Below are 27948 nucleotides of genomic sequence, written 5' to 3' on the forward strand. Positions count from 1 at the left end.
AGTGTCAAATCATAACATTGCATAACAAAGCCTAGCGACATTTGATTGAAAAACCGGTAATGACTTTTCGGTACACTTGAAACATCCAATTTAAAATTTACATTAGGCTGTTTTCCCCGATACCTCTTTTTACCATTAGATATTGGCGATTAAAATACATGCAAGCACGTAATAACATTGCCCCACAAAAATGTAATCTTAATCCAAAATCGTTAGTACTCGTGATATAATTATTTTAAGGGTCAATATATGTAAAATATTTAATTAAAACAAAACAATCTTGAAATATATTTTATTAGTAGAAAATATTATATTCCTCCATGAGCAACAACATTTTTGCAAACAAGCGCTTACTGGAAAAATAAATAAGTGCAACAAATAATCCTTGACTTATCGGAAATAAATCGGTGTTTTAACAATTGAATATATTTGAAAAGCTTCATAATTTTTTATTTTCATCAAAATTTAGTTATTGCCCTATATATGTATATACGTGTATAAAAAAATATTCAAAAGCTTAATGTCACGAAATTTTTTTCTAAAGCTTGAAGAAAAAATAAATGGAAATTGTACATTATTCTTCATCGATCATATAAATTAACAAGATAAACATATTGTAAATATATATTGTTATTTGTATTTATTCTTCCAAACTGTGCGTTAAAGTTTTGACCATAAATGTATAGCACTGATGTAGCTAAAACAACATATTTTTGTTAATTTATATGATCAGCAATCTTCAAGCCGAACAACTTAAACATGGAATGTTTATTCACAACTTTCGCTTCTCCAAAGGCAGTGATGGACTTGTATTGTTTTTCTTTCAATATCCCACGAGATCCGCAACGGTTTGGTCCATTTCATCCGCTATAGCTTTGAACTTACCCTTCTCCAAAACAAGCTCGTCTGTCAATTTGTAAAATGTTTAATATAGCAAATTACCATACAATCACAACAGTAATACTATAGTAATACAGGAACTACAATCATAAATACATTATACATGTATATATATATATATATATATATATATATATATATATATATATATATTCAAAAACCATTTTGATTTCAGATTGACTTGAAATATAACCAGGGATAAGTATTTTGTTTAAAACAGTTTAAAAAACAAAAGGATTAAACAATATGTCCTAGATTATGACTAACATCCAAGAAAAGGTAACTATTAAAAAAAAATTCAGATTAAAAATAAAATTATGTTTAATAAGTTTTGTCTTGCTATTTTCAATCATTTGTTTTCAAACTTCACCCATTTGTTATATTTTAGAAATTATTGTTTTTATGTGTTCTCTCGGTCAATCCTAGTATAGATTAAAATATTTCTTTATTTGTCTAATAATAATAGTTAAGTAATTAATAATAAAACCGTTAAAATAATGACATCTAGGAAGTTTATTGTTACTTGAATAACTAACGTGTATTATTTAAATTTAAAAGTATCAATTTTATAAAATATTTATGTAATAAATAAAATCTTATGTATATATAATGAATGGTTGTTTGTTAGTCTCGCTAAAACTCGTGAATGGTTGGACCGATTTGGATAATTTTGGTCTTGAATTATTTGTGGAAGTCCAGGGAACGTTTAAAAGGTGAATAAGTATGAAAATGCTCGAAATTAAATAAAAACAACAATTTTGTTTTTTCTTTGATGTAGAGGATCGAATCCGACAATCTACGTGCGTGAGAACTTTCTTAACTTCGGTGACCCTGTGTAATAGTGACATTTCAAATTATGTACTCTTTGTTGATTTTTTGTGATAGTGATACTTTACTACTAAGTGCGCGAGAACATTTCTCACTTTAATTAATTACAATTTATGATGCCAAGGAGAAGACGAGCTGACTTAGGTCGCCGCAGTCAATCAAATGTGCGAAGAGCAACTTCACGTGCTAACCGCACTGATGACTAGAGATAGGAGATAGACAGATCCAGAAAATAGTCGCATTGCTATGTCAGAATTGCGTTCTTTAGAGAGTGACAATGAAGTAGATAGGCTTAGAATGCAACGAGTTTGTGCACATCAAACACAACAACAGCGAGCACGACATAATGAAATTGAGTGATTCCGCAGACATAGTGCTCTTGTGATTCTGGAACGAGCTGCATTCCACTATAATGCGGCAATAAATAGATTGTTGTGTCGACAAATCGGTAACAATTGGGGAAATGACAATAATTTGTAAATATTGCAGGCGTTATTGAGGCAAAGTAAAATTGCCACAATTGGTCCCACCACCAGATCCTTTACGCTCTTTAGTTTCTGAGATTGGAAATGATTCTAAGCACTTCTTGACCAACATTCAGAAATATAACAGCTGTTTCCATATGACCTCATTTGACGCTACACATATTATACAGGACAATTTCATGCCCATTTTTTCACAGTTGACCCAAAATTGCATGCAGCAGCTCATACATGTTCATCACGATACATGGACCTTGCGGAGTTTTCAACTACAATTCACATTGTATGGTTGACGGCAAGTGGTCCAAGCGATAAACCTTTAAATTGATTAACAAACTGTATCATAACTGTGTGTGTCTGTAAATATCTAACTGAAACCTTATTGAAGCGAGTATTTCAGGAAAATTCTGTTTTAAGTATGAAACATCATGTGTAATTAATCGAAAATAATAAAAAGTCATTCATACCGATTTTTTTTTTATTAATTACGGATTACTAGGTCTGTTATTTATCGATGTCATAACTGATACTTTCAAAAAATTAATGCGTCATTGTGAAAATGTCAAATTAATTTTTGACCTATCATTTAGATGAAAATACTATTATTTACATAACAAACATAAATTATAAATAAATTAACATCACAGTTGACGACAAAATTAAATGTAAATATGTCATAATTCAAACAAAGTATGTCTACAAATGGAAATTTGGGTGAGACTGTGCTGAATGCGGTAAAAAGTGAAGCGGAAGCAGCGCTAAAGAAAGCACAGTCTGATATGGAGGAAATGGTAAACAGTTTTACCAAAGAAGCTAAAGATAAAATTGATTTATTAATACAGGAAGCAGACTGTAAATGTCAAGAAATTCGGAAAAGTACAGACGAGTAAGAAACTGTATAATTAAAAAGCATATTTCTTGGGAAAAATTAGTCTCGCTTATTTTCAGCCAGGTTAAATCAGAAATCAACAAGGCCATCAAAGAATATTCAAATATCCTAAACAACATAGGGAAAGAAATGGCTAAAACTATAAATGATTCCTGGGCTGGGATAAAGATAAAGATTGAGTCGGCACTTGAAGTAGTAAGGGGTACCTTGGGAAAACAAACCAAGGAGATTGAAGTTCAAGTGAAGCAAATGTTTAAATATGCGGATAAAGTCATAGCAGATTGCATCAAAACGATTCAAAATATGATAAAATCTGGTCAGAGCCAACTGAAAAATATTGGACAGAAATATATTAAAAATACATATCTTACTCAAGTTTAGTTTTAAAAATTATATCAATTATATGCAACTAAACATACAATTATATACGCAACTTAAAACAATAAAATAAAACTAAAAAATAAACGTGAATAAATATATTTTCATTTGTTGTTAATGTTGATGAACATATGTCACCTGATAAAAGGAAGAAAAATGATTAAAATTCTAATATAACATCATAAATAAAATTAGTGTTTATGCAACTTCCATCACCGATCCTCAGTCGAACGACATTTTAAGATAGTAAGAGTCGCTTTTGATGATGAAAACGCCGAACGACAGACAGGCCAAGTAACATTTGGTCGTAGACACATTGTAATGAAAGTTGCATAAACCGGCGCAAAAATAAAGGGAAGTGAATATCCAGGAGTAGGATTTAGAGGATGAGTTCGACGAAGGCTGTGTCCAAATCGTCTCCAATTTCCTTGTAGCGTTCCTTCTCAGCAACCAATTCGTCTGTTGAATAACATATCATTAAGTTAATGAAGTTACGGTACGATGGTGTCATTTTTTTTTAAAATTTCGTGTGTGTATTTCTGTAGGTTTAGTATCACTCCAACGCCGTTATTTTTTATGTTTTACTTACCCTTGGCTTTAAAAATCCCGAGTGTTTAATTATCAAGCGATATAGGTTGATTTTCGTACAATTAAAACTTTCCAGAAGAAAACACTAGGATGAACAGACTGAAATAATCGTTCTGTCTATCCAGGGAAATAATGAAAACTTTGATCTTGAAAATGAATTAATTCTGTTAGAAATCACAACTGTAACCAGAATTTTAAAATAACAAATCTATTTTGATTAAATAATTACTTTTAAGAATAAAAGAAAGGATATATGAAATTTATATCTTTTCTTAAAAGGAAACATTGACAGCCTTGATTATTACAAAATATGTTTTCATTAGAGTTTGATATCAACAAATTCTTTTTAAGCCAACTTATATTGATATCTTCTAGATTCATTGCTTAGATTTAATGCCTAATTTAGATTTTTGGAAACTCGAACCTGGTTATTATAATATAGCGCACACAATTCACAACACTACATGCAAAATGGCTAAAAAGTAATGGGAGTTAGGAAGTGTAGGGTAAAGCAGCTAAAGAAAAAAATAAAAACAAAAAAAAAACAGAAAAAGAAAATATTCATTAAATATATAATTATTAACCAATTAGTGTACACAATTGCTACATAAAATACATCCTTCCGTAATATTAGAGAAAATATAAACAATAATGCTTTAAAATAAAATTTGTTTTTCCATAATACTTTTCAAATAATTTTCATTTTAAATCGTTTGTCTTGTCTTGTTTCGATTGCTCCGTAATGGTCCCTAATCCGCGAATGGTGGTTGGTTCACTCGTAGTAAAACGAATTAAATTAAACTAAATTAAACAAAAAAACATTGTTCAGCCATAAGACATATATGTACAACATTTGCTACGAAATGTTCTCTAAATCAAGCAGGCTGCGTTTTAAGTAAACGGACCACCAATCGGTTTAAAACGCACGTAAAAAAGACTAATAAAATGAAAATATACAATGTTTACAAAAATAAGAACGACATAGTCCGGAATGATGAAAATGACACAGGATCGGGTTGTAAGTTAAGTCGCAGTAGGCGGCGCCTTATCCTTTCATTTTACTTGAAAGGGAACGATACAAGATCGTCGCCCTTTCGCGGCAGTGATATTTTACCATCGTATTGCAACTAGATTTTATCACAAAACAAAAACCATAATAAAATTTCTCAATTATAATATATAAATATATTTAAAAAAACTAAAAAAAATAGTTTCTAACTAAACTCCAACTAAATAGAATTAAATATATATTTTAACGTAAATGGCAAAATAAAATCTTTTTATGGTGCAAGATGTGTGTGCTCAAAATAAAAATACAAACATGGTTGCCGGTGGGCTGAATGTAGTGTCGAGGAGATTTTGGTGGCAATATAATCGTTGAGACACAAAGAAAATAATGCCACTGTTTTGATACGGAAAAATCTAACAAAACAAAAGCACCAGAGAAACTGAATGATAGAGGATTGTCAACGACGGCGGGTAGTTTATTAGAATGCCCGAGGGGGGCGGGAATGTCCAGTATGATTCTCGTGATTACCATATTTCGAAATTGTTTTTATGTGTGTTTTGTGGAACCTGCGTAATAATTTGCTTTTGCGTCGCCCATCCGAGTAGGCCTGTTCTTATTTAATAATATAGAGTAAAAAACAACGACGTGTGCGACTGACTACAGCCATTACATGTTCTGAATATCGTGTAACGTGGCCTCCATTTCGTCCGCTAGGATTTTGTTCTTTTCTTTTTCCGCTAGCAGGTCGTCTGCAAAGAGGGATGGAAAAGGGGGAAGGGAACGGTTAATAAAAAAATAAAAACAAAAAAGTTACAAAATTAAAAACATAAAAAAAGATAATACATCTTTTTGAAGGCTTTCTTCGCTTTAAAAACTTCAATAAGATTATATTAAAATTAACCAATTAGGCTTTAAAATACTTAAAATTTCAACCAATGTTGTAATCCAATATGTTAAATGACAAAATACATTTTAAAAATTAATGTTTTATAATAGGTCTATAAATTAATTTTAAAGGACTTAAAGCTATATTGTAAAAACTCGGTACAATGTACTTTATTCAAAATATTGTCCATCGATGACTGCTACTTTTCCCATCTTTACTCAATTTACGGTTTCCATCTCGACAGAACGATGTATCCTTTGAAGCTATCCATGAATTGACCCATTTTTTGGTATCTTCATAGGAAGTGAAGCGCTCCTTAAACAGGTCACGGTTCATATGTTGGAACAAGTTATAATCGGAAGGAGCAAGGTCTGAAGAAAACTGCGAGTGGGTTACACATCCCATTTTAGCGTTGTCATGCAGACTAATATCTTACATTGTGTCTTTGTTGGTATTTCGACTGTTTTTCTTGCAGTGCTCGACTCAAACGCATCAATTACAGTCGATAGCAACAGTTTCATTATGTTCTGGCACACACCTAGCTGTCACCAAACACTGAGCATTATCTGGAGCCATGGGTATTCATCTTTGCCGTTGATGCATGATCAAGTGGTCCCTATATTTTTTTCGCTTTGGATTATCGTAATGGATCCACTTTTCAACATGAGTAACAGTAAGATGCAAAAAACCTTTGTCGTTGAAATACCATTTCACATATGAGCAACGGCTTTTAATGTTTCTTGGCTTCAATGCATATGACACAAAATATGCAAGCGTTTGGATCACTTCCATGTTCAAGCGATTGGAAATACTTTCTTGTGTTACTCCTAACAATTCTGAATTGCGGTTTACACATATAATTATTGAGAAATGCCTTCAATTTTTTTTTGCCAGTCCGGAACACACTTTGTCTTCGGTGTCAAAATCACCACTTTTTGTCGAAATCGATGGAGCATGGTTATCCAACATATGATAACCTTCAGTCGCCTTTTTCTTTAAATTGAGGTAAAAAGTAAAACTTCCTGCAAATTTACTCGGTACAGATTTAGGCTTTTTCAATGCACTGAGAAAATGTGTTGTTCAAACTTTATTACTCAGTTTTCAACATGAAGCTGGTTAGAAAGGTACCCGATACGATTTAATACACAGTAACACCATCTGTTGTAAATCCTTTAAAATTAATTCTTAGGCCTGATAATAGTAACATATAACAATTTACTTACTGTCCTAAAGAATGTTAATCAAGCAAATATGATTTTTGTAAAATACAATATATAAAAAAATAACAAAAGAATTCTCTGAATGTTTTTTTTTTGGAAGAATAGGTTTGATATTTGTTAAAATTACTCGTTACAAAAGTATTCAGATATTTTTTCTTGTTAGGTAGACAAATAACCTACTATGTAAGAAATAAATAAAAATGAGAGAATAAGGTAAACTGCTCTATATATAAATTAGATGTCGCTATAATATGTAAAACAACACAGAAATATATAAAACAGTAATTGTATTTAATTTACTGGCGGTTTTATTATAAATATTTTGTTAATTGGCTGCTATACTTCTATTATGTAACAATAGGGAATATATGATTGGCTCAATATAAGCATTTATTCAAGTTATTTGGCGAAAAAAGTTATATTACTAAGTTTGGGCAATATAACTATCTATTAATACAAATTTGATTTCCCTTTGAGTTAAGTTTTCCAACTTTCATTTCCACTAATTGTCTTAAAATATTGATAATGGTAATTGCATTGTGATGCATTGTTGAATTTCAAAGAGAAGCAATACCGTTAGTTAAATTTACGTCTCCAATGGAATACTACTATAATACCAAACAATAAAAATGTTAAACATAATCAAACTAAATTGAAATATCATTCATTTTATTTAAGTGCGCCTGCGCTCAACTAACCAATCATATACTAGATTTTGTTCACTTCCCTGTAGTCTATGTAACTTTGGAATATGTTATAGCACATATATTGAAGATAATTAAGCCCTCGAAAAGATTATTGTGGTAGTAAATAAGCTCACACTAGTTAGAAAACACACAGTGTGTTCTATAAATTTCGACAAAAAATGTTCTATATTTAGTATTTAATTTAATATTGATTTTTTTAAATATAAGAACACGTACCTTCAAGTCTGTCGACCTCCTTCTGCAATTTCTGTACTGAACGTTCGGCGAATTCAGCACGAGCTTCAGCCTATAGTGGAAAAACAAATTTTTAGTCATAAATATTCTATGGAGTAACAAGTTGGACGTTAGGAAACATACGGTTACAAGGGATGGTCCTAACCGTATATTTCCCAACAATCTACTAGAGTTAGAGAAGGCTATCGTAGTTATGGTTGAAGCGATCAACATGCAAAAATACAAGCGGAGACAACAACTGAAGCGGGAGATCATTACTGATACTTACATGTGCAAATGTGTGTTGTGTACTATATATAAGAAACCAAGCACCCAAGTAAAGAAAAGCTACTAGAAACAAAAGAGACGCGTGATGACATTCCATCCGTGAGCAAACATTAATTCTAACACGACCGTCGGCTGGAGTTTTAAGTATTGTAAACAATTATGGTATCAATCAATGATACTACTAAAAACGTTATGCCATTTTAAGAAGCATTAAAACACTACGAGTTCCTTGTGTCACATATTGGGCTAACTAACGTCCTGGCGGATAGTCATGTTCTAATTTGTGTTTGCTAGTGTGCAGTTTTGTTCCTACTTCTACGTGATACAAGAATCTCGACCCTTTAACCAAAAGAAATACCATGTGACCGACTTATGAGCAGTTACTTCTTGTTGTGTTTAACGTCCACGACTTTTGGTTTAAGCGACGATATTAACACATTGACCGGTGAGAAAGCAGGAATTTCATCAGTTCGACTTGAGTATAGCTACTATTAAACGGAATAACATTCTGTGTAGCAAATACGAGGGATAATTCCGATCAGATATGTGTATGCAAAACGAAATATAGATAATTAATTTCGACCCAATATTTACAATTAAATGTCTCAAAGTAATATGTGGAAATAAAATAGATTGGCACAAAAAAGACGTCTTCGTTACTTCTTCATAACTAGAGGTCATTGAATTACTAACAGACTGACAGATAAATAATAGATGATCCTTGATACCTATACTCAAATATTATCTCTTGTGAGCAGAAACAAAGATGTTTTTTTCTTCTGGTGGTTGGTTAAGGCAATGAAAGATCTGATTTGATCATAACATGATCAAAATCTTGCTTTATTATCAAGATTACCCATACATAGGTAAATCAAGAAACATGATAATTACTTCTTATCTTCTATAGGGATTAAGAATGTTTGAAAGGGGTATAATTGCAGATCTAGTTAAAGACTTCCACCTTGTTTTCCACATATTGGTTATATATACATATTTTGATATTGACTCACAGATAAAACTTTCACAGCATCAGAAATTCGATAATTAAATTAAATAATGAAGAACTGACGATAGGCCAATATCAAGGAAACTCACCGTATATAATTAGTAGATGACTCTTCCCAAACAAGCTACAAGACCCAAGTGGGGCTAGAACAAATATATGAGGTAACATTTCCATATTCCCTTTTATTCGAATTGCCTAAAATATATACATGCATTTGGATATAGAGTACTACCAGCTTGGTACATTTTAGAGATATTAACACACTGAATGAAACTTTGGAATTAACTCTCGTATAGACCACGTTACTTTTCCCTAGACTAGTGCTATTTTAATCATATTAAGTGGAGATAAAATTTAAAAAAAGTTGTACAGAATAATAAAATTAAATCAATATTCAATGAGGGAATAGGAGGGGGGGGGGTTGTTCGAGAGGCTGACAGGTTTTAGGGGCACTTACTTCACGCAATTTGTCTGAAATATTGCGGATTTTATCTTCGCTATGCTCTCTGGTCACTGCGGCCTGAACAGAAAATAACACAAAAAGCGACTTTTTAGACATGCAAATCATTTAAATAGTTTAATTTAAACATTAATAACAATAATAATCGTCATAATAAAAGATAATAATAGACCAATGTACCGAATAGTAAGATACAACTTCTATGATGGGGCCAACGATTGATGATAGAGAAGGGGGTTCGGCGAGGGACGTAATATACAAGGTGTGAACAAAACAAACGATGCCTATGTATAAATAGATGCAACTGTACAACCTACGGGCGATGGCCCTTGATCGTACACAGAAGCCACTCTCAAATTAAAATATGTTGATATGCATAAGCGTCACCAGCATCACCATGTACTATCAAAGGTGCAACGCCCGCTTCTCCGAATCTACGAAATATTATCGATCTGAAGCCTGCTGACGCGAATTACCTCTCTGAGTTGCTGTTCGACCTGCTTTAATGTTACTGCATACTCTTCTTCTTTTAAAGTAGCCTGCGTTAGTACAGAGAAAAAAAAACAACAAAAAAATCAAACGGGGAAATAATTCATTCGCACACTATATTCAAGTAATGTCGGAATAGTGTTCGATGAGTACTGATCGGTTATTAATTTAGAACAAGAAAATTTGATCCAGCCATATCAATAACATGAAATAACCAGCGTTACATTTTTAAGTAATCATAATACATTTTATATATCAGTATAGTAATAAATAATACAACTTTTTTACATGCAGTGCTGGTGCCGATCGATAAGTACGAACACTATACCTACACAATTAATAATTCTAAAACGTCAAAAAATAATAAAATCAAGAAAATCGAGCTAAAGAGACAATAACTATTGAAAGATTAGAGACTAAAAGAGAGGTAGAGGAAGGCAACAACCAGCCGCTGCTTGCTCAGCATGTTACTGTAAGTTAGCTGCTAGAAATTAAACACTGGCAACACTGTAAACGAAACAAAACACTCCGAAACGCCGAAGAATAGTACCTCCTTTAGGCGGGTGGTAAGGTTTTTGATTTGGTTCTTGTACTCTTCCTCGCGTTGGTTGGCCTAAATGCGGTGGTTCGTTAATATTATTTATTACCGAAAAGTAAATAATAATCAATAAAACTAATAAATGAGTTGGGTCTTATCGTCGTTAAACCAAATACTAGTCCAAATGTTTCATATAACAAAAAGCTGTCTAATAACATTTGACGTTTTGTTTTACGTTATATTCAGAGGATCAAGAAATCTTTTGCTTATAGTCATATAGAGGGTATTTTACTCGAGTGTACTGTTCTGAAATGCCGACTCCCATTTGCAAAAAAATATTCCTGTATATTGGATTATACAAAATCAGTCAACTAACTGTTAGCCAGAACATAATTTTAAGGTAATTCTTCAAATGACAATGTTGATTGTAAATCACCTCATTATTTATGCATTCTCCTGTTAAGATGCTTGCATTAAAAAATGCCAGTAGTTTGTCCAGTATCGTCATGAGAGATATGAAATAGAAATTACATCTCCAGAAAGAGCATGAGTGATTCATGGTTATCAAAGTCGGGAGTACAGCGTAATATTCATCGCAAAGTTGACGAGAAAGGTTGGAGAAACAGCGTCGAAATAATGAAGCAAACGGAACAAATCGTGAACAGCAATGGGGAGGATACCGCTGATGTAATAATGATCTATACAGGAATTTATTAGAAAATCCAATCTATATATTTGGACTAATATTACGTCATATGTAACCTTACAAATTTCTGGGATATCGCGTAATAAATAAAAAAATGGACACCTTACCTTTTCCTCTGACACTTCCAGGGATTTCAAGTTGTTGCCTACTACTCTTAATTCTTCTTCAAGCTCGACGATTTTGCTAGAAAATAAAACGGGTCATGTAACTATCATTATCATATTGGACTCGGTCGCTTCTCATGCTCGAAACGATCGCATCCAACGAATTAACGTGCAAAAAAAAAAATAATAAGCACCTATCAGCTTGGTCCGCTCGCTCTTCTGCCCTTTCCAGGTCTTGCTCCATCAGCACCAGCTTCCTGGCAACCTAGTAAAACACAATTCATGCAAAAGAAGAAACAACTATAACATCATAATAAATAAATAAAACAAAGCCCTGTAAATAAAAACAAAATACAATATTTAAAAATTCGTTGTTCTGGTCGTCGTGGTAACTGCATTGTTGACGCCTTAATCTGATTAACGCATTCAACACAAACGAACATGCCAAACACAGAAAATAAAAAAAACAACGACAAACGTCAAAAATTGACACATACGATTCACCGGCCTCGGCACGTTCTTCTGCTCTCTCCAGATCGGCTTCAACCATGGCCAACTTACGGGCTACCTATATAGAATACATCCGGCATGAGATTATGATTACAGATGGCGGTGAAATTCGAGGAAATACGTCCGTGCGATCTCCAGCCGTGGTCCCTCTGATTCTTACATGACACAACATAATTTACCGAGAATCAGACGATATTTCCTCGAATCCAAAAAAAAATACGCGTTTGTATAAAGGCACAAATTTGGCAAATACTGGTTTATCCGAAGCGTAAGTAGTAAGACAACTACACTAGTGGAACATACTTTTCATTTGTGTAGCCAACAGCCTGGACAAGTAACAGTTGGTACCGACGGTGTGTGCTATCGACGAATTCCATCCTATCCAAACTCCAACTACCGTCTTTTTAATCATATGTATATATTGAACAATCCGTGATAAAATAAAATGAGTTAAACAAATAAACACTGAAGGTTTAAACAAATGTCATCTTAAAACAAGTCTTGTCGCGTGAGTATTTTAATAATAACAGCTGCTGCGTGAAGATAGCTACAAATATCTCGCTTTAAAATAATAATCATACAATAATGTAAGTCGTATAAGTCGCTATCAATATTTTACAAGCTTTGTGAAGCTATAAGAACGTGATACATATTCAACTAGTTACTATAAAACCATTTGTTAATTGGTAACATCAACAGAATTTCCGATAAATATGCGTATAAAAATTAGAGAAAAAACAAGCCACAATTAACACCCCTTAGAAATCACTAATTCACTTTTAAAAAATATATAACCAAACACAAAACACTAGTAAGCACCATGATTTTCTTCACTAAGACACTTTGAACATCACCCGAGATATAGCGCCACTGCCTCCCAAAAAACCCGTCTTAACATCATAAAAAGTATGTTCCATACTCGTTAAATTTGGTTAGTAACTGATTAAGTGATAGATGGCGCTATTCGTGCGAAAGACGCCGGACCTGGGTCAAACTGCACGTGTGTACGCATGTATAAATACTTTTTCGTAATCAAGAAAAATAGTGCGAAACAATTACAGAAAAAGATGAAAACAACAAAACAACACTATTAAGGCGGCTGATCACAATTATTAACCTCATCGTATTTTTTGTCAGCTTCTTCAGCCAAGAAACGGGCTTCCTTAAGCTGGTTCTCGAGGGCGTCCATACGTTCTTCATCGGCCAACGAGCGGTGTTCTAGAGCCTTGCGTTGCCTAATACGTTTTAAATAAATTTAATGATAATTAAAAAAACAAAGAAAAAAACACATAGCAAAAAAATATGAGCGTCAAGGAAATATTCAGGAGAACATAGGGACAGGGTTTGAAAGGGCTACCCTAAAAACATTGCTGGAGCCAAAAATAGTGCACACGCATGCTAGATACTTGTTTGTTTATTTCATATTTCCCGTATTTTTATAAGGCATCATATCTTACCATATCTCTTTTTTCAAAATTATTGTTATAGTGCTGAATCGCTGTTTTATTCGGGAAGAATTCTATATACTTTGATGATCGAATGTTCGATAATGGTTATTCCTTTTTTTTTAAATAAAAACATTTATATTTAAAATTAGGTTATTCCCAGTATTAGTATCAATGTAATATAATATTTATCAAAAAAAAACAGTATCTTATAGTGACAAGAAATTATTCAATGAACATATTTTAATAACGACAATTTAGATAACCTTTGAGGTTTTATAAACCTCGATGATTAAACGTCAGTTGAAAAATTATGCATAGGCGTAGGTGTAATAGCTCGTAAATGTTTTACATCCGCACCGAAAAATGTACGAGGTGAAATAAACAAACAGTTTAAAAAGTGACATACAAAATGGTCCGATGATCCTGGAAGAAAATAGTAAGAATTCTCTTGAAAACGATGGACCGATCGATAAAAAAGTCGAAATTCGCGGAGTCTACGGGCGAAACATGTAATGTTGTCAGATCGACTGTTTTATCGTTCGAATATCGACGATTTGAAAGTTGTGATTCTCTACCTCTTCGTATTTTTTGTCGGCTTCTTCGGCTATTTGTTTAGCCTGGGCCAATTGCTGTTCCAGGATTGAGACGCGATCATCTTCCATGTTGGTCCTGTTCTCCAAGGCTTTGCGTATCCTTTTTTAGTATGCCAAGCGGTTAGAGAAAAAAACCAGGAACAGTTAAAATATAGTTTCCTCGATTAATGGAATTTATGGCGTTAGCTTTCAACGACTTTAACAGTTTTTCTAAGTAAAATATAATAAATGGCGCTCATGAACCAATGTATAGCACACTGTATGAAATAACCGGTTTTACATCCTTATAAACAATCAATGGATCAAGAAATATTTTGAAAAATTACTTCCAGTTTCATGTAAAATTAAATTACACAGGATGAACATGTAATAGGAATATTAAGACCTTATAAAAATAACTTTGTATGTATTACTACGTACATTACTACATTAGGGCTATAAATTAATTTTAAATAATATACAAGCGATTGGTTACAGTGAAGCCTCACTTTTCAGTATGTGGCATTTCGTTGAAGTATGAAAAAATTTATATCGATTAAATCGTAATTGCGTGTAGCTTTACTTTTTAGTTCAATCCGAAGAAAAAGGTGACTGATCGTCATCGAATGATCTGTGAGGCTTACATTGACTTCAACATATAAATACTGACTGACGGCATTATCCGATGGTGATCCGTGTAAAACGCAGGAATATGCAAAATTGTTGATAGTATCACAAGAAATCATTTGTAATTGTTTGAAAAACATGGAAATTATTCCAAAGCTTGAATATCTTGTACCGTATGAACTAAATCCAAGAGACATTGAAAGGCGTTTGGTCATATGTGAAATGCTGCTTCAACGATAAAAGTGGATTCATTACCAAAATCCAAAGCGAAAAAATCATGGGGACCTGGTTATGCATCAATATCAACGGAAAAGTCGAATATCCATGGCTCTGTATTTGGTGTGATATACTATGGACTGCAAAATCTAATAAAGCCATCAATTGGAACCGCGATCGAATATAATTGATAAGTTTGAGCAGAGCACACCGTGAGCCGTAAGAGAATAGGAGCAAATAAACAACAAATGTTATTCTTCAGCATGACAACGCCCGAATACATGTAAAACCGGTGAAAAGTTACTTGGAAACATAAAAAATGGGAAGCTCTACCTATTGCTGATTACTACTCGTTCCGACATATGAGCGCTTCACTTCCTAGGATGTACTGATTTTTCACAATAAAACCACAAATTTAAAAAATCCTAAAACCAATTCATAAGCGTAATATATCAAGAATGTTATTAAAAAGACCATTAGATTAACATAATCAGGTGAAATTATTTTTAACTTAAAATCATAATTTATTAATAACATTCATTAATAAACATTCTCATGGTATGGTAAACTAATGCAGTCAAAACATAATAAACATTACGAATTCTACAGTTAACATTTTCTCCATGATCTATTCTCTGGATAAATAATGAAGACCAACATTTTATATACTCAAAAAGTGTCGTCGCTTTCGCCAAATTCCATTAACAGCGCTCTAATGTTTGTTTTTTTATAAATGGCAGATGGACAAAAACGAAACATTAAGCGGAAGCGTCTAAGACACAAAGAGGAAACCATACGTAGTTAGTGTGGAACGACAAACAACGAACGCACATTGGCCGGGCGACGATTTTTCTACGGTTTTTCATTTTTGTATTGTGACAAAACAGGCGCCGGTCGAACTATGCTGTGAGATCAGCGTTTAAAAAAAGCGATAATTCAAAATTACGAAATCCGTTACGATTCATTCTAATTGGAAACGGTACCGAATGTTTGTTGAACGAAACCCGCATATACAAGGACATTATTATCTGATATCTAACGATAACCGAGTCATTTAATTCTCGATCCATCTTGTTGACAAAGAAAAAAGCATAAAATCGACAACGCCGGGCAAACTAAATCGGCGATAGTTTTCGGATATAAATTTATCCAATTTCTTTTTTTTGAATACAAATGATGACGAGATGGGCTTTTTTTTGTTCTGTGTCAAATCAAAGTGACTAATATAAATATAAAATGAATAATGTCGATTATTCTCTAATTATAATTATGATAAGAGTTAAATGTGATTATACTGTTTTAAAAATATTTGTGAGATTATAGGCTAGGATAATAGTTCTAAGCGTCTGTTTTGTAACCAACTATATGCATCTGTAGAAAATAAATATCCTGTATATAGGGAAATATGTACGAGTTAATTTAATAAGATATTTTCGGTAATGGTAAAAATAAATACCCAAAACAATTAAATTAAAATACAAGAAAATAATTTAATCTGACAACATCTATTACTATTAAATATATCCAGTAGGAGTAAAATAATGTTGCTTGTCGCTAAGGAAGGTATTGGTGATATCTAGGCAATATTGCTCTACTTGTTAATAGCACCCATGGTGATGATATGAAAAATTTAATTTAATAGAACAATTTAATAGAGACCGGAGAAAAATTATCTCACACTTAGATACTACAAACCGACAATACAATGAAGTGTGATGGTCCGAAAAAGAAAAAAAAGACCAAATTCCAAGACATGACGTGAGAATATTCCTACGGTTATTCCACGAGGCGAAAAAAGAACAATATACATACACACAGACACGAACGCTTTTCGCTAATTCTTAATTGTTATTTCGATCGTATCGTATGACGACCATGCGAGCTGGAGTCGTGTCATCAATGTTTATTTAAACTAGTTGGGTGACGTGTTGACCAGTACAGACCGTTACCCAAATTCGTTTCGGAAAAGCAGACAGAAAAGGTTCAGTCATCCGTGACACACTTGACATATGCAGCGAAAAACAGCCATATTATTTGTAAATTCATTGATAAAAAATGTAAATAAATGGTGACGCATATTTTTCACTCTGTAGATGGTCAATGAATTTCATCAGAAGGGATAGATAAAGATAGACAAAGCAATGATAACTGATGCATTTCAATGCCCTATTCATAAGAATGGCACACATTTTTCTATAGATAACACTGCCCTCTAACACAACCACACAATAAAAACATCAGTAAACTTTTATTCTAAAGTATTTAGCATGTTTGTCTTAGTCTTTAATCGGTCTATTCTCTAATGAAATAATTAAGAATTTATCTATTCATCAATAGTCATTCTACATATTAATGGTACTATTATTGAATTAAAGGGTAATTACCATTTTCTACTATTAAGAACAGTGACTTATTCCTAAAAAATTCTTTAATACTATTAATAACTCTCATACATATTTAATAAACAAATACTAATGGTACGATTTTATGGTATAATGGAGCCTATTATGTTTTCATGAACCAATAAAAAATAGTATTAGATAGAAAATTCTTAAACATTGTTTTCAACAATATTAACTGATGAAAATTTATATTAGATGCTTGAAAAGTAAACTAGTTTTTTTCGAAATATATTTTGTTAAGGTAAGTTTTTAAATTATATGTTTTGGTCATCCTTATTTGAGCTGGAAATTGTATCAAGCAGTATTCAATAAGAATTTCGAAAAAGATTCTGAGAACGCCAGATTTTAGGTTTACTGATTTAAAAGTGGAAATAATTCTGGATAACCTTCATTCAAACTAGAACATTAAAATATTGGACATCATCTCAATAATAAAAAAAAAAGTCATGAATGAGTCATGTATTACGATTGTGAACTATTTTACTAATTATTGGCTAATTTGTTGATAGAATTGGCAGATGCATTAGTGATAAATTAATTTATTGAATTTTTTTTACTCTTTTTATTTCAATCTGCCCTATACGCAATAAGTATTTCTTATGTCTATATTATAATTTGAAAATTTGAGCTATAGAAAGTTTCGACATTGGGTAGAGCGTGGTAAACCTACCAGAACAATATCTTAGAAACTCTACCTGCAAAAAGAAGCAGCGACATATTGCAACAGACTTTTCGCCATGTGGGTTAAATTATCACAACTACACTGAATATATAACACAACACTTTGATAACGCTTAACCCCATGCTTAATTGTTTACCGGCATTTAACACAATAAACAAGCATTTTAATCCCGAAAAAGTCGAAACCGAGATTAAAATGTGGACTACCTCTTTACACCTAATAATTATAAATAGTACCATTAATGGTTTGTAAAAAAAACAAAAGTCCACTTAACAAAAAATTCCTTAAGACATATCGTAGATCATAGTGTTCTATGAACACTTAAAAATTTGGTAAGATAATGGTCAAGGTACTCGTACAACTTCCCCGATACAAGAAATGTTAAGAAAGAAAAAACGCGAACACCGTATGAAACTCGTTCTGCCCGAGACAAACCTTTCGCTCTCATCGGCGGCGGCTGAGGCCTCAGCCAACTTGGCGGTGGCGGTGGCCAGACGCTCTTCTGAACGTTCGAGGTCCTCCTCGAGAAGTTGGATGCGACGGTTGAGGGCGGCGACTTCCGACTCAGCCTGGAAAAAACAAATGATATTAGAATCGAAGTTTCGCAAACGTTTATACAATAAAAAAAAACAATGATGCTGCTTAGTTTGTTTATGTTCTGTGTGTTATTGTACACTCTCGGAAAATGTCGCAATTGATCTACTAGTTTCACGTCATGGATGTGATGTAACATACACGATGGTCATTGCTTTGTGTTGACGGGTGGGTTAACCGGACCCATTGAAAAAAAAATGGATTGATAGTACGGATCTCTTAACCGGAAGGAAATAAGGTGGGTTCGATTTATTTCAAAGCAATTAATGCGTGTCCGGCTCCGTTTGGAATAAAATAGTATAAACGCTGTGATAATTTAAATATTAACCCTTTACAGTCAATAAATACGGTTAAACATAACCGATAAGATAACTGTATCAGTTAATTACATATTTCAAACCTCACCCCGCCCATTACATGGTATTTATGATAATATCTATAATAAGAATTAAGTTTAAAAGTGTGTATTAAGTAATAAAAATGCTACTCGTATTTTTACTTCATAAAATCTTCTGGCGACATTTTAATTATAATTCCGGGACACTCAAGAATCGATCGCTTAAAAAATAGAAAACGAACTTATCGCAATTAAAGACAATTGATGTTTTATTATCTTGATTGTAGATTTTTTGAGGAGGTCGTGGAAAACATTTTATTAGTCATCAAAAGTGAAGTTTTCCGTAAACGCCCCTAAACGATGTGCCTTTTATAGGTCCGGTGAGTAATCCGGTCGGAATATGGAGAAAAAGTAAATCAAAAAAAATTATTTCAGTGAGATAATCGGGGGGGAACTCAATCGAGACATGGCAACGTCGGATGCGAATCGAACAACACTGGTGTACCCCTTAAAAAAGAAGGACCCCGGCAATCGACCGTTTGATCATCCGGCTTTATAATCGATCGTTGCCGATTCACAGTGAACGCGAGTATTTGAACCATGGGAATATTTCAAAAACTCACTTCTTCGCGTCTCATAATCTCCACTTGCAGTCTCTTATTGAACTCTTCGCATTCGTCCTTGTACCGTTCCATTTCCTCTTTGGTTTGACGCATCTTCTTTTTGAGCACGTCCAGGAGGGACCCTTGCTGTATATTCGTCGTCATTTTTAAATGGGACTTTTTGTCACTGATTTTAACAACGCACAGTAAATCTGAACCAACTCTCGGTTAGAACGGACACGCCGGCAACTAACTAATGCTCTCTGGGCGAGTCACAAATGGCGGCAGTGGGCATGCGCCACCTGACGGCAACCTGCGAATGGCCTTGTCGGCCAACGTTGCCGCGTATTATAATATCTCCATAAATTTTCGTTTTTTTTATGCTTAAAATATTAACTGAAATTATCGGCAACTGAACATAAGTACGAAAAATTAATTCAAAACAATGAATTCTTTTGGTAAAATGCAGTAAAAGCAATATTTACTAATTAATTCTAATGATATTCGCGAAGAGACTTCGGCAACAACGTCCGACGCTAGGCGACGTCATCTGTAGCGCCGTGAGTTTAAATGAAAATCATTGTCTGTCAATACATTTTTGTTAGAAATATAGTTAGAAAATTTTTTTGACAATTTTTTCATTTTCTAATGATAAGTTTCGTGTAAGTTATTTCTTGTGCATATTGTTGTTACTCAAAGAAGTAAAGTGGGAACAGACGTTATTGGTTAGACGGAACCATAAAAAGAAGAAAGTATATAATACATGATTATATTTTTTAAAGACACTGGCGTATCGTTACATAAACAGTAAAATAATCGATTTTATTTGTAACAGCTGGTAAGCAATGACCAGTAAAAATTGACCTTATGTTTCAAAAATTACGAATAAAAGTTGTCCGAAGACCAATTTTTTTTCTATACGTGCGATCAGTCCACTTTATCACGTTTTACCTTTTATGGAATTATTGATTACCACTGGCTCTATGACAACGTAATATTGTGTCACTATCAAGTCGGATTTATATAGATCGGGTAATCGGTATCAGTGAGTCATGCAAAGTTCTTTGGTATTTATTTTGTACTTTCAATAACAGGAATCGACTTAATTTCATAATATATAATATTTCTTTTAATTAGTATTGGAGTAGAAGATGTGTTCTGAGAAATGCTTTAGGGTATACAAAAATCAATTTCAATCACAAGGGGAGATCTCATATTCAAAAATAAAATAAGTAAAGTAAAAAAATCCTTGGGGTCGTAAGTGATGTAAAATAAATATGTCGTAGATACAGCAAATATTTATATATTTAATCAAGAATAATTTCTTTTGATAATTTCTCTCAGATTTGTATATACTTTTTATATAGATATTTACACTATCCTTTAAATACCAAAATAATTATGGTTTGACTTGCAGGCAACTTTACATACACCTCAAATAGGAAAAAAATATTATCTCATTAATAATTCCAAAGATCACTATTATCTGTATAAAAGGATGCCAACCAACATCGAATTGGTGGAAAGATAAAACAGGTGTTTGGATATAATTGTTAAAGGTCAACTAACCAGAATCAAAGTTCGCATTTTGTGATAAAACAAGTCTTGTTTATTGATAGAATTATACGATAATTTGACAAAAAAGCCATAATCATTCCTTCAGCTTTAAAACATTACAAATTCATACTTTATATTAAACAAAACAGTTATTCATGGTTTTAATCATTATTTCCCTCAATAAAAAAACGTTTAATATTTATTTGGTGTGTCTTATTCATAATTAATTCTAATTTCAAAAAATCAATTAACCATTGATTTATTACCTTCAACTTGTAAAGATTAAAATTCAAATTTGGTGACTAGAAAAATAAAATATATTTAATTTTGATGTTAGATATTATAATTATAATAGAAAATCCAATTTAGTTTTGAGGTTAATTGCTGTTGTTAACGTATCACATTTAATTTCAACATTAAATATTACACATTTATGATATTTGTTCATTAATTCAGTAATATAATAAGAAATAAATATCTTGTTCTATCTGTTATAATATATCCCGAAATTTTATGTTTTTTTTTGGTTAATTAATTATATAAACAATAAAAATTGTCGAATGTGAGATAGGACAATATCTATGTAGCATACTTAAACCACACTATTATATTCCTTAGAAGTAGTTATAAAATGTAAATCTCCATATTACTATTCAATAAAAATAACACGATTTGATTTTAAGATTAATTATTGTATTGTTATTAAACTGTTGTTTTTTTAATTTAAACAAAAAGATGGCTATCTATTTGTGACGTTTGTTCATTGTATTAACAATGATATATAAGCAAACATATTCGAAGAATATTTACGCACCATCCGGAAAGCCAGTTACCCTGTTTCGACTGTGACCATGTAATAAATATTCAGATGTCCCCGCGAACTAGCGAAAATATTTAAACAATTTACGAATGGCTACAAAAATAGTTTGTCTGTAAACTCCGCTATAAATCGATGACATAAACCATGTTATGACGATTGTTTTAGAATGCATTAGATATTACTGCAACTGTTATAGCAAACCGCCCAAGCGTGATCTTTCACTTGTAATTGTAAAGCTATACCGAATCGATAGCGTTCGTTCTTGGCTAGGCAAGACTGTGACCTCTTTAATTTAGAACAATGAGCTGAGACCACACAAACGGCCACTGTGATTTAGAAAATATTTTTTATGGATTTTTTATTGTCTTGTTTTAAATTTGAATGTCAAACGAATTATTTACACAAACGAAGACTCTAATCTGAACAACACATTAATTTAAACTTTGCATCACCCATCAAAAGTTAAAATAAAAAAATCAATTATAGACTACCCTTTATATCGTCTTGTCTGTAGTTTGGGCAAAATCAACACACTAAATATAGAAATAAGCGCTGTAAATACGCTCTATTAATAACGATACTGTAATTCTGAAATCTTCCGAGTAAATGTCGATATAACTTGTGATAAAAAACGACTAAACCGTTCAAAATAAAGCAATTACGTTACATTCAGTTTTAATTATAAAAAGATTAACGGGCTTGCGAACAGTTTTAAATTAAAACTATTATAAGAAATAATTCCTAAAAACTGTATCGATTAATTAATACAGGCTATGTTTGTAATAAAAAGAAAATAGTATTAAGTTCCCCTAATATTAACAAAGCGACACGCAACCAGTAAAACATGTTCGGGTTATATACGGATCAAGGCTATTAATAATAGTGATAATTTAATTAACCAATTTAATAAAGCATATTACACTTATTTATATTATAATGCGTTTAACTTTGAACGTAGCAGTACTTTTTATTGCAAATTTTAATTTTTTTTATGACAATGACAGAGTAAAATTCAAATATCATGCTGGGAATAATTGAAGAGTGTATGCAATAAGATTTCGTTAAAATCCTTGAGAGAATATTGCAAAGGTAAATGTGATCCACTTTTTACAGTCTTTGGCTAGACTAGCAAATGATTGTTGAGTTTCTTGGTTGAACGATAAGATTGATTGGTACCTACCCGTTTCAATTGAGTATTCATAATGTTTTGTATCTCGTTTCTGATAATGCTGAATTTCATCAGAGTATCTGAACTGAAGGTGGAACTGAATGCTAGACCTGGATAATCTGCACAGCGACGGCCCTTCTTTCTCATTTCTTTTTCTGCTATCACTTCAGTCCTTTCGGACGTACAGCGTAGCTTAGACAACTCTTCTATCTCTGGATCATCATCGGTTTTCTCGAACTCCAGGTCGCTGAAGCTAGACCCTTCGGCTTCGGGTCGTTCCACCAAGGACATGTCTTCATCGTCAAACAGGGAACTTTTACTAAGGGCCTTAGGTATTTTGCCATTTTTTTGACTGTTGCCGTTGCTTTTTGACTTTTTCGATTTTCTGACTCGTTGGTTTTGATCGTTCTTAACGTTTTTATTAACAGATTCTATGCTTTCACTATTGTCGGCTTCTACTTCTACGTTTTCGTGCTTAATCTCTACGGTTTCGTCATCACACTGAGTTAAATCTATCACTGGAATATCACAATTAGGTTGGATACTGCTCTCTCCTCCTGAGATTGTATCCTTCGTTTTCGTCACACTTTTTTCTGGCAATGTTTTGGTTGGCACAGTCCCCGTATTTGTCAACACATTATCAACACTGTACACGCTTAACGGAGGACCCACTACGGGTTCCAAGATCGGTTTTCGTCTATTGCCTTCATTACGGGGATGATGTTGGTGTCCCCTTTTTTTGGGGGGACCAGGAGGGCGAGTTGTTGACATTATTTTACAGACACGACATCAACACACACTGCACATGACGGCCATATTGGCCTGACTGCCACGCGTGGCTCCGCCTCGTGGCCGTATTGTGAAAGTCACGGTGCGCAGTTGCCAACACCCAAAATTTATAAATAGAAATCCGACATTTTTTCCAGGTATACATTCCTGATACACTCCACAGCGTTAATATCTCATTTTCCCCTACACCGGGGAATGTATTAATAGAAGGTGGCATGAAATGACAACAACGAAAATAGTACACCTGGTATATAGGGTTGCCTATACAGAAGACAGCTCAAAAACATCAACATCATTTTCTCTTAACATGACCTACATTAGAGGGAATTTAGCGATGTCTGGCTGGTCACGGTGACGTCACGGGACCTGGGCAGCGGATAGCGCGGGCCAAATATGGCAACGTAGTGCTTTTGCCGGTTTTATTTTTAGTAGACTGAGATATGTATCGCGGTTGTACTGGAAACTCGTTTTCTTCATTATTCGCGCGTAAGATAAAGGGGGAAGAACGATTATGTCATTGCACTCTTGGATTCCAATGTTTTACTGAAAGTTTCTATACAGAACGGGCTGTTTTTTGTTACAGTTTTATTATTTCTTTCGCACTGACAGCATCATATTTGTTATTCAAATGGGTGATTTTTTCTCGATACTTACATTTTGGAGGGCCTTTTCTTTCTCTTCGAGCTTGCCCATGACTTGAGTAAGCTGTTCTTGGGTTTGGTCGAGGTCATTTTCAATGGTTTGGATCTTCTTTTGGAGTGAGCGGGCTTCTTCCTCGGCCTATAAGGAACATTTTTCATCAACGTGGTGATCTCGAGATAATTGATGATTATAAGTACCTTTTCAGCACGAAGGTTGGCATCTTTGGCAAGTTGCTCGTTGTAGGCAGCGCGATCTAATGCGTTGTCCTTCTCGAGCTTCATCGCCTGCATCTTCTTCTTGATCGCATCCATGGTGATGGATTTTCTGTGTTACGCTAGAAAAATTATATTGCAATTTAAACAGAATTCTAAGTTTTATGAGTTGAGTTAGTTAACTACTTGGACAAAACAATATTTTTGAAATTGGTTTTGATTATTAATTTATTGGTTATTATTTATTAATTTTATAATATACTTTTCAGAAAATGATTGTTATCAATAATTGTTTTGCAAAAGTAATTGTTTGGCCCAATCACAGTTGAAACACTGTTTTTATTGTTGTGTCAGAAATAGATATTTGTTGAAATTTCTATTTTGTTTGCTGTGTCTAGGAATTGTTGTTATGTTAAATAAATTAGGCGATCATATACAAAAACGTCTACAGTACTAAAGCATAATAATATAGCTCAGTACTAGACATAAATCACCATATTCGCCACTTGCATCAAGTATATCAAGTTACCTCGATAAACAAAAATTAATTATAGAACTTGCTATTTTTAATCTGTACTCAAAAAGTACGCGCCTCATTTTACTCGATTTTTTCTAATTTGATATAAAACGAATTTAAAATAGTGTATTTATTATTAGCTAATAGATATCAGCGGATTTATTAAAGGAATAATAGAAATATTAATATGCAAAGAATAAAATTATTAATAAGTGCATTTTCTACATCGGTCGTGTATTTTTAGTTGCCTGAATTCACATAATGTCAGATATTAAAAATTCAATTCTTATAAAAATCGAATCAAAACAAAATAAGTTATGTGCAGTCTTGACCCAAAGAGGTCCAGATCGCCTTGAGATTCGCAGCAAAAATACTAATATAGATTTATATGGGGCTGGTTGTTACATGATCACAATAACACCATATAAGCTGATGGCCTTTGTGCGAGCGGAGTATTACAAGACATTACAAAATTCGATGTAAAATTCGAACAGATTTCTTGCATGGTGGAAGATGTACAAAAACAAACTTACTCGGGAATATATTCGGAGCTGGACGGGCTGTGCCTTGGTCGTCGGGCTTATTTTAGAAATATCACGTCGGATTCGAAATATTTCTCTTTTTCCTCACCACTCACATCGAAAATGCAAACATATTGGACATCGACGATTTAGAAGCGTCCGCATGTATAAACATTATGTGATGTTTGAAAGTAAACTTGTTCGTTATATAAACAAATTCCATGGGTTAAACAATTGTTAAATAAAAACAAAAGTTTTGGTCAAGGACGTGGCAGGTGATTGACCAAAAATTAATCTTAATATAAAGTATTAAGACGAGATGTATTAAGACTTATTTTATCATCATAGAATGTTGGTGTATACGATGAATGTTAATGGTATGATCTGTGTTGTGAAAGAATAATGTAGCATGACCCTATTTTATGTTAAATTTGTCATCATTCGAACATTTTTTAAAGATGAGTTATCGTTTTGGTTCGACAATATATTGTTCGGTCATTTTTACATGTTTTAAGTAGAATGCCTTAAGTTTGAATCAGATTCACTGAAACCATTATATAGCACAGAGTATTGCAAAATCGTGATGAAATTTAGATAATATATAATATGGTTTTTTGTTTTAAAAGAAAAGAAGGATATTAGAGAAGAATAATTGATTTTTTAATTCATTATGAATATATCTTAAAATATTTGTTTCGATTTTTGAATTTTTTTTAATGAATTGGACTAGAGTTAAGCATATTTATAACATTCAGTTTTGGCACACTGTCAAGTATGCCTACTGTTATAATACATTTTTAGTAAAAAAATTGTATTATATAATATTTTGAGTACATTTAAATGATTACCAATGCCAGTAATAATGTAATAATTATCAATATGTGATTTTGATGGAGGAGCAATATTGTTTATTATAAATAATATGATTTTTGTGACATTTTACTATTATATAGTGTTAGAAAAGACCACACAACTGTAACAATGGTCTTTGGATCAATTTATATATGTTAAGACACTAATGTTAAGGCTTTTTCTCGTTTCGTCATTTGAAATTAGTCACGCCTGAGGAATGTCTGTTATGCGTATCTTTGTGTCACCCCAACAGTACCATGGTATGACTTATTACCCTGATACATTTGAATGAGTTCATGCGATATTTATTTTTGTTTTTTTTGTATTGGTGCTAGTATCTAATATTACTCGTTGCATATCTACAGTTTCTTGGCCCCACATTTTTATGATTTAGACAATCCAGTTACTATTTGTAGATTATAAATTTGTAATATATCATGAATCATTTATAATCTCGTTAATTTAGTGTTATCGGACCATGGCATGAGAACAGGGGTAATGTTAGTTATTCAACAAAAAAAAGTATCAGAGAGTGGATATAGTTAATATTTTGTTATTTTATTTAGTTAATATCATAGGAGTTATACATATTTTATGAAGGCAGAAAAAAAATTAGTTATGTATATGCTATATACAATATATATATATATATATATATATATATATATATATATATATATATATATATATATATATATATATATATATATATATATATAAGATAAGAAGAAATTAATATTGATATATATATATATATATATATATATTTATATATCAATATTATATATATATATATATATATATATATATATATATATAATTTATAGATATTGTAAATATTGCTTATATATGTATACTATAGAATTAAAGAAAGTGACGACAGAAAAGGTACGTCTTATCGATCAGACGTACGATCGCTCGAAATCTCATCAGTACGAGAAACAATGATTGTTTTGTTTAGCTTACTTACCCGGTCAAAGAAAAAATGACAGATATCAACGCCGGTTACACGGAACACGGTTTGAAAGCGACTAAGAGTATACGCGGGCAGAAGGTGCTATCAACTTACGTCGCTCTCCATACCGGGGTACGATATCCCCACCAAGAGGCGACACGGTGAAAAAGGAGACGTCGACCAGCGGTCCCCAAACGAACCCGTATCCCATTTTCGGGTGTCGATCCCGTATTT

General features: G+C 32.7%; 2 protein-coding genes across 32 annotated transcripts; one reads left to right on the plus strand and one right to left on the minus strand.

Annotated features, from left to right (window-relative positions):
* Positions 1-2768: 2768 nt before the first annotated feature.
* LOC143196706 (uncharacterized) lies at positions 2769-3686 on the plus strand. The gene is made up of 2 exons (XM_076404619.1): positions 2769-3096; positions 3159-3686. The coding sequence occupies exons 1-2, from the start codon at positions 2903-2905 to the stop codon at positions 3478-3480; spliced, it is 516 nt and encodes a 171-aa protein (XP_076260734.1). The 5' UTR covers positions 2769-2902; the 3' UTR covers positions 3481-3686.
* Positions 3561-27868, minus strand: Tm1 (Tropomyosin 1). 31 transcript variants are annotated; one of them, XM_076404610.1, is made up of 10 exons: positions 27730-27868; positions 24855-24991; positions 24670-24795; positions 18584-18717; positions 13319-13436; positions 12189-12259; positions 11695-11770; positions 10894-10956; positions 8104-8173; positions 3561-3936 (listed from the first exon to the last, which is right to left on the minus strand). In XM_076404610.1, exons 2-10 carry the CDS (start codon positions 24966-24968, stop codon positions 3857-3859), a joined length of 852 nt encoding a protein of 283 aa, XP_076260725.1. In that variant the 5' UTR covers positions 24969-24991; positions 27730-27868; the 3' UTR covers positions 3561-3856. The 31 variants fall into 31 exon arrangements, 28 of the variants coding, with proteins under 28 accessions (XP_076260725.1, XP_076260727.1, XP_076260726.1 ...); XM_076404612.1 differs by lacking the exons at positions 12189-12259; positions 13319-13436 and adding exons at positions 11886-11956; positions 14225-14342; XM_076404611.1 differs by lacking the exon at positions 27730-27868 and adding an exon at positions 25920-26087.
* Between the last annotated feature and the right edge of the window lie 80 nt (positions 27869-27948).

The sequence above is a fragment of the Rhynchophorus ferrugineus genome, unplaced genomic scaffold (assembly GCF_030347505.1).
Source record: "Rhynchophorus ferrugineus isolate W39M unplaced genomic scaffold, kcgeb_rfMv2 rfM4, whole genome shotgun sequence".
Classification (NCBI taxonomy): domain Eukaryota; kingdom Metazoa; phylum Arthropoda; class Insecta; order Coleoptera; family Curculionidae; genus Rhynchophorus; species Rhynchophorus ferrugineus.

Coding starts and splice junctions, on each gene's coding strand:
- Tm1 (XM_076404598.1), bottom strand. CDS start 23,997: ATGTCAACAACTCGCCCTCCTGGTCCCCCCAAAAAAAGGGGACACCAA. Junction 14,343..18,583: donor GCCGCCGATGAGAGCGAAAG/GTTTGTCTCGGG, acceptor ATACTAAAAAAG/GATACGCAAAGCCTTGGAGA. Junction 11,771..11,885: donor CGAGCGGACCAAGCTGATAG/GTGCTTATTATT, acceptor TTTATTTTCTAG/CAAAATCGTCGAGCTTGAAG.
- LOC143196706 (XM_076404619.1), top strand. CDS start 2,903: ATGTCTACAAATGGAAATTTGGGTGAGACTGTGCTGAATGCGGTAAAA. Junction 3,097..3,158: donor ATTCGGAAAAGTACAGACGA/GTAAGAAACTGT, acceptor GCTTATTTTCAG/CCAGGTTAAATCAGAAATCA.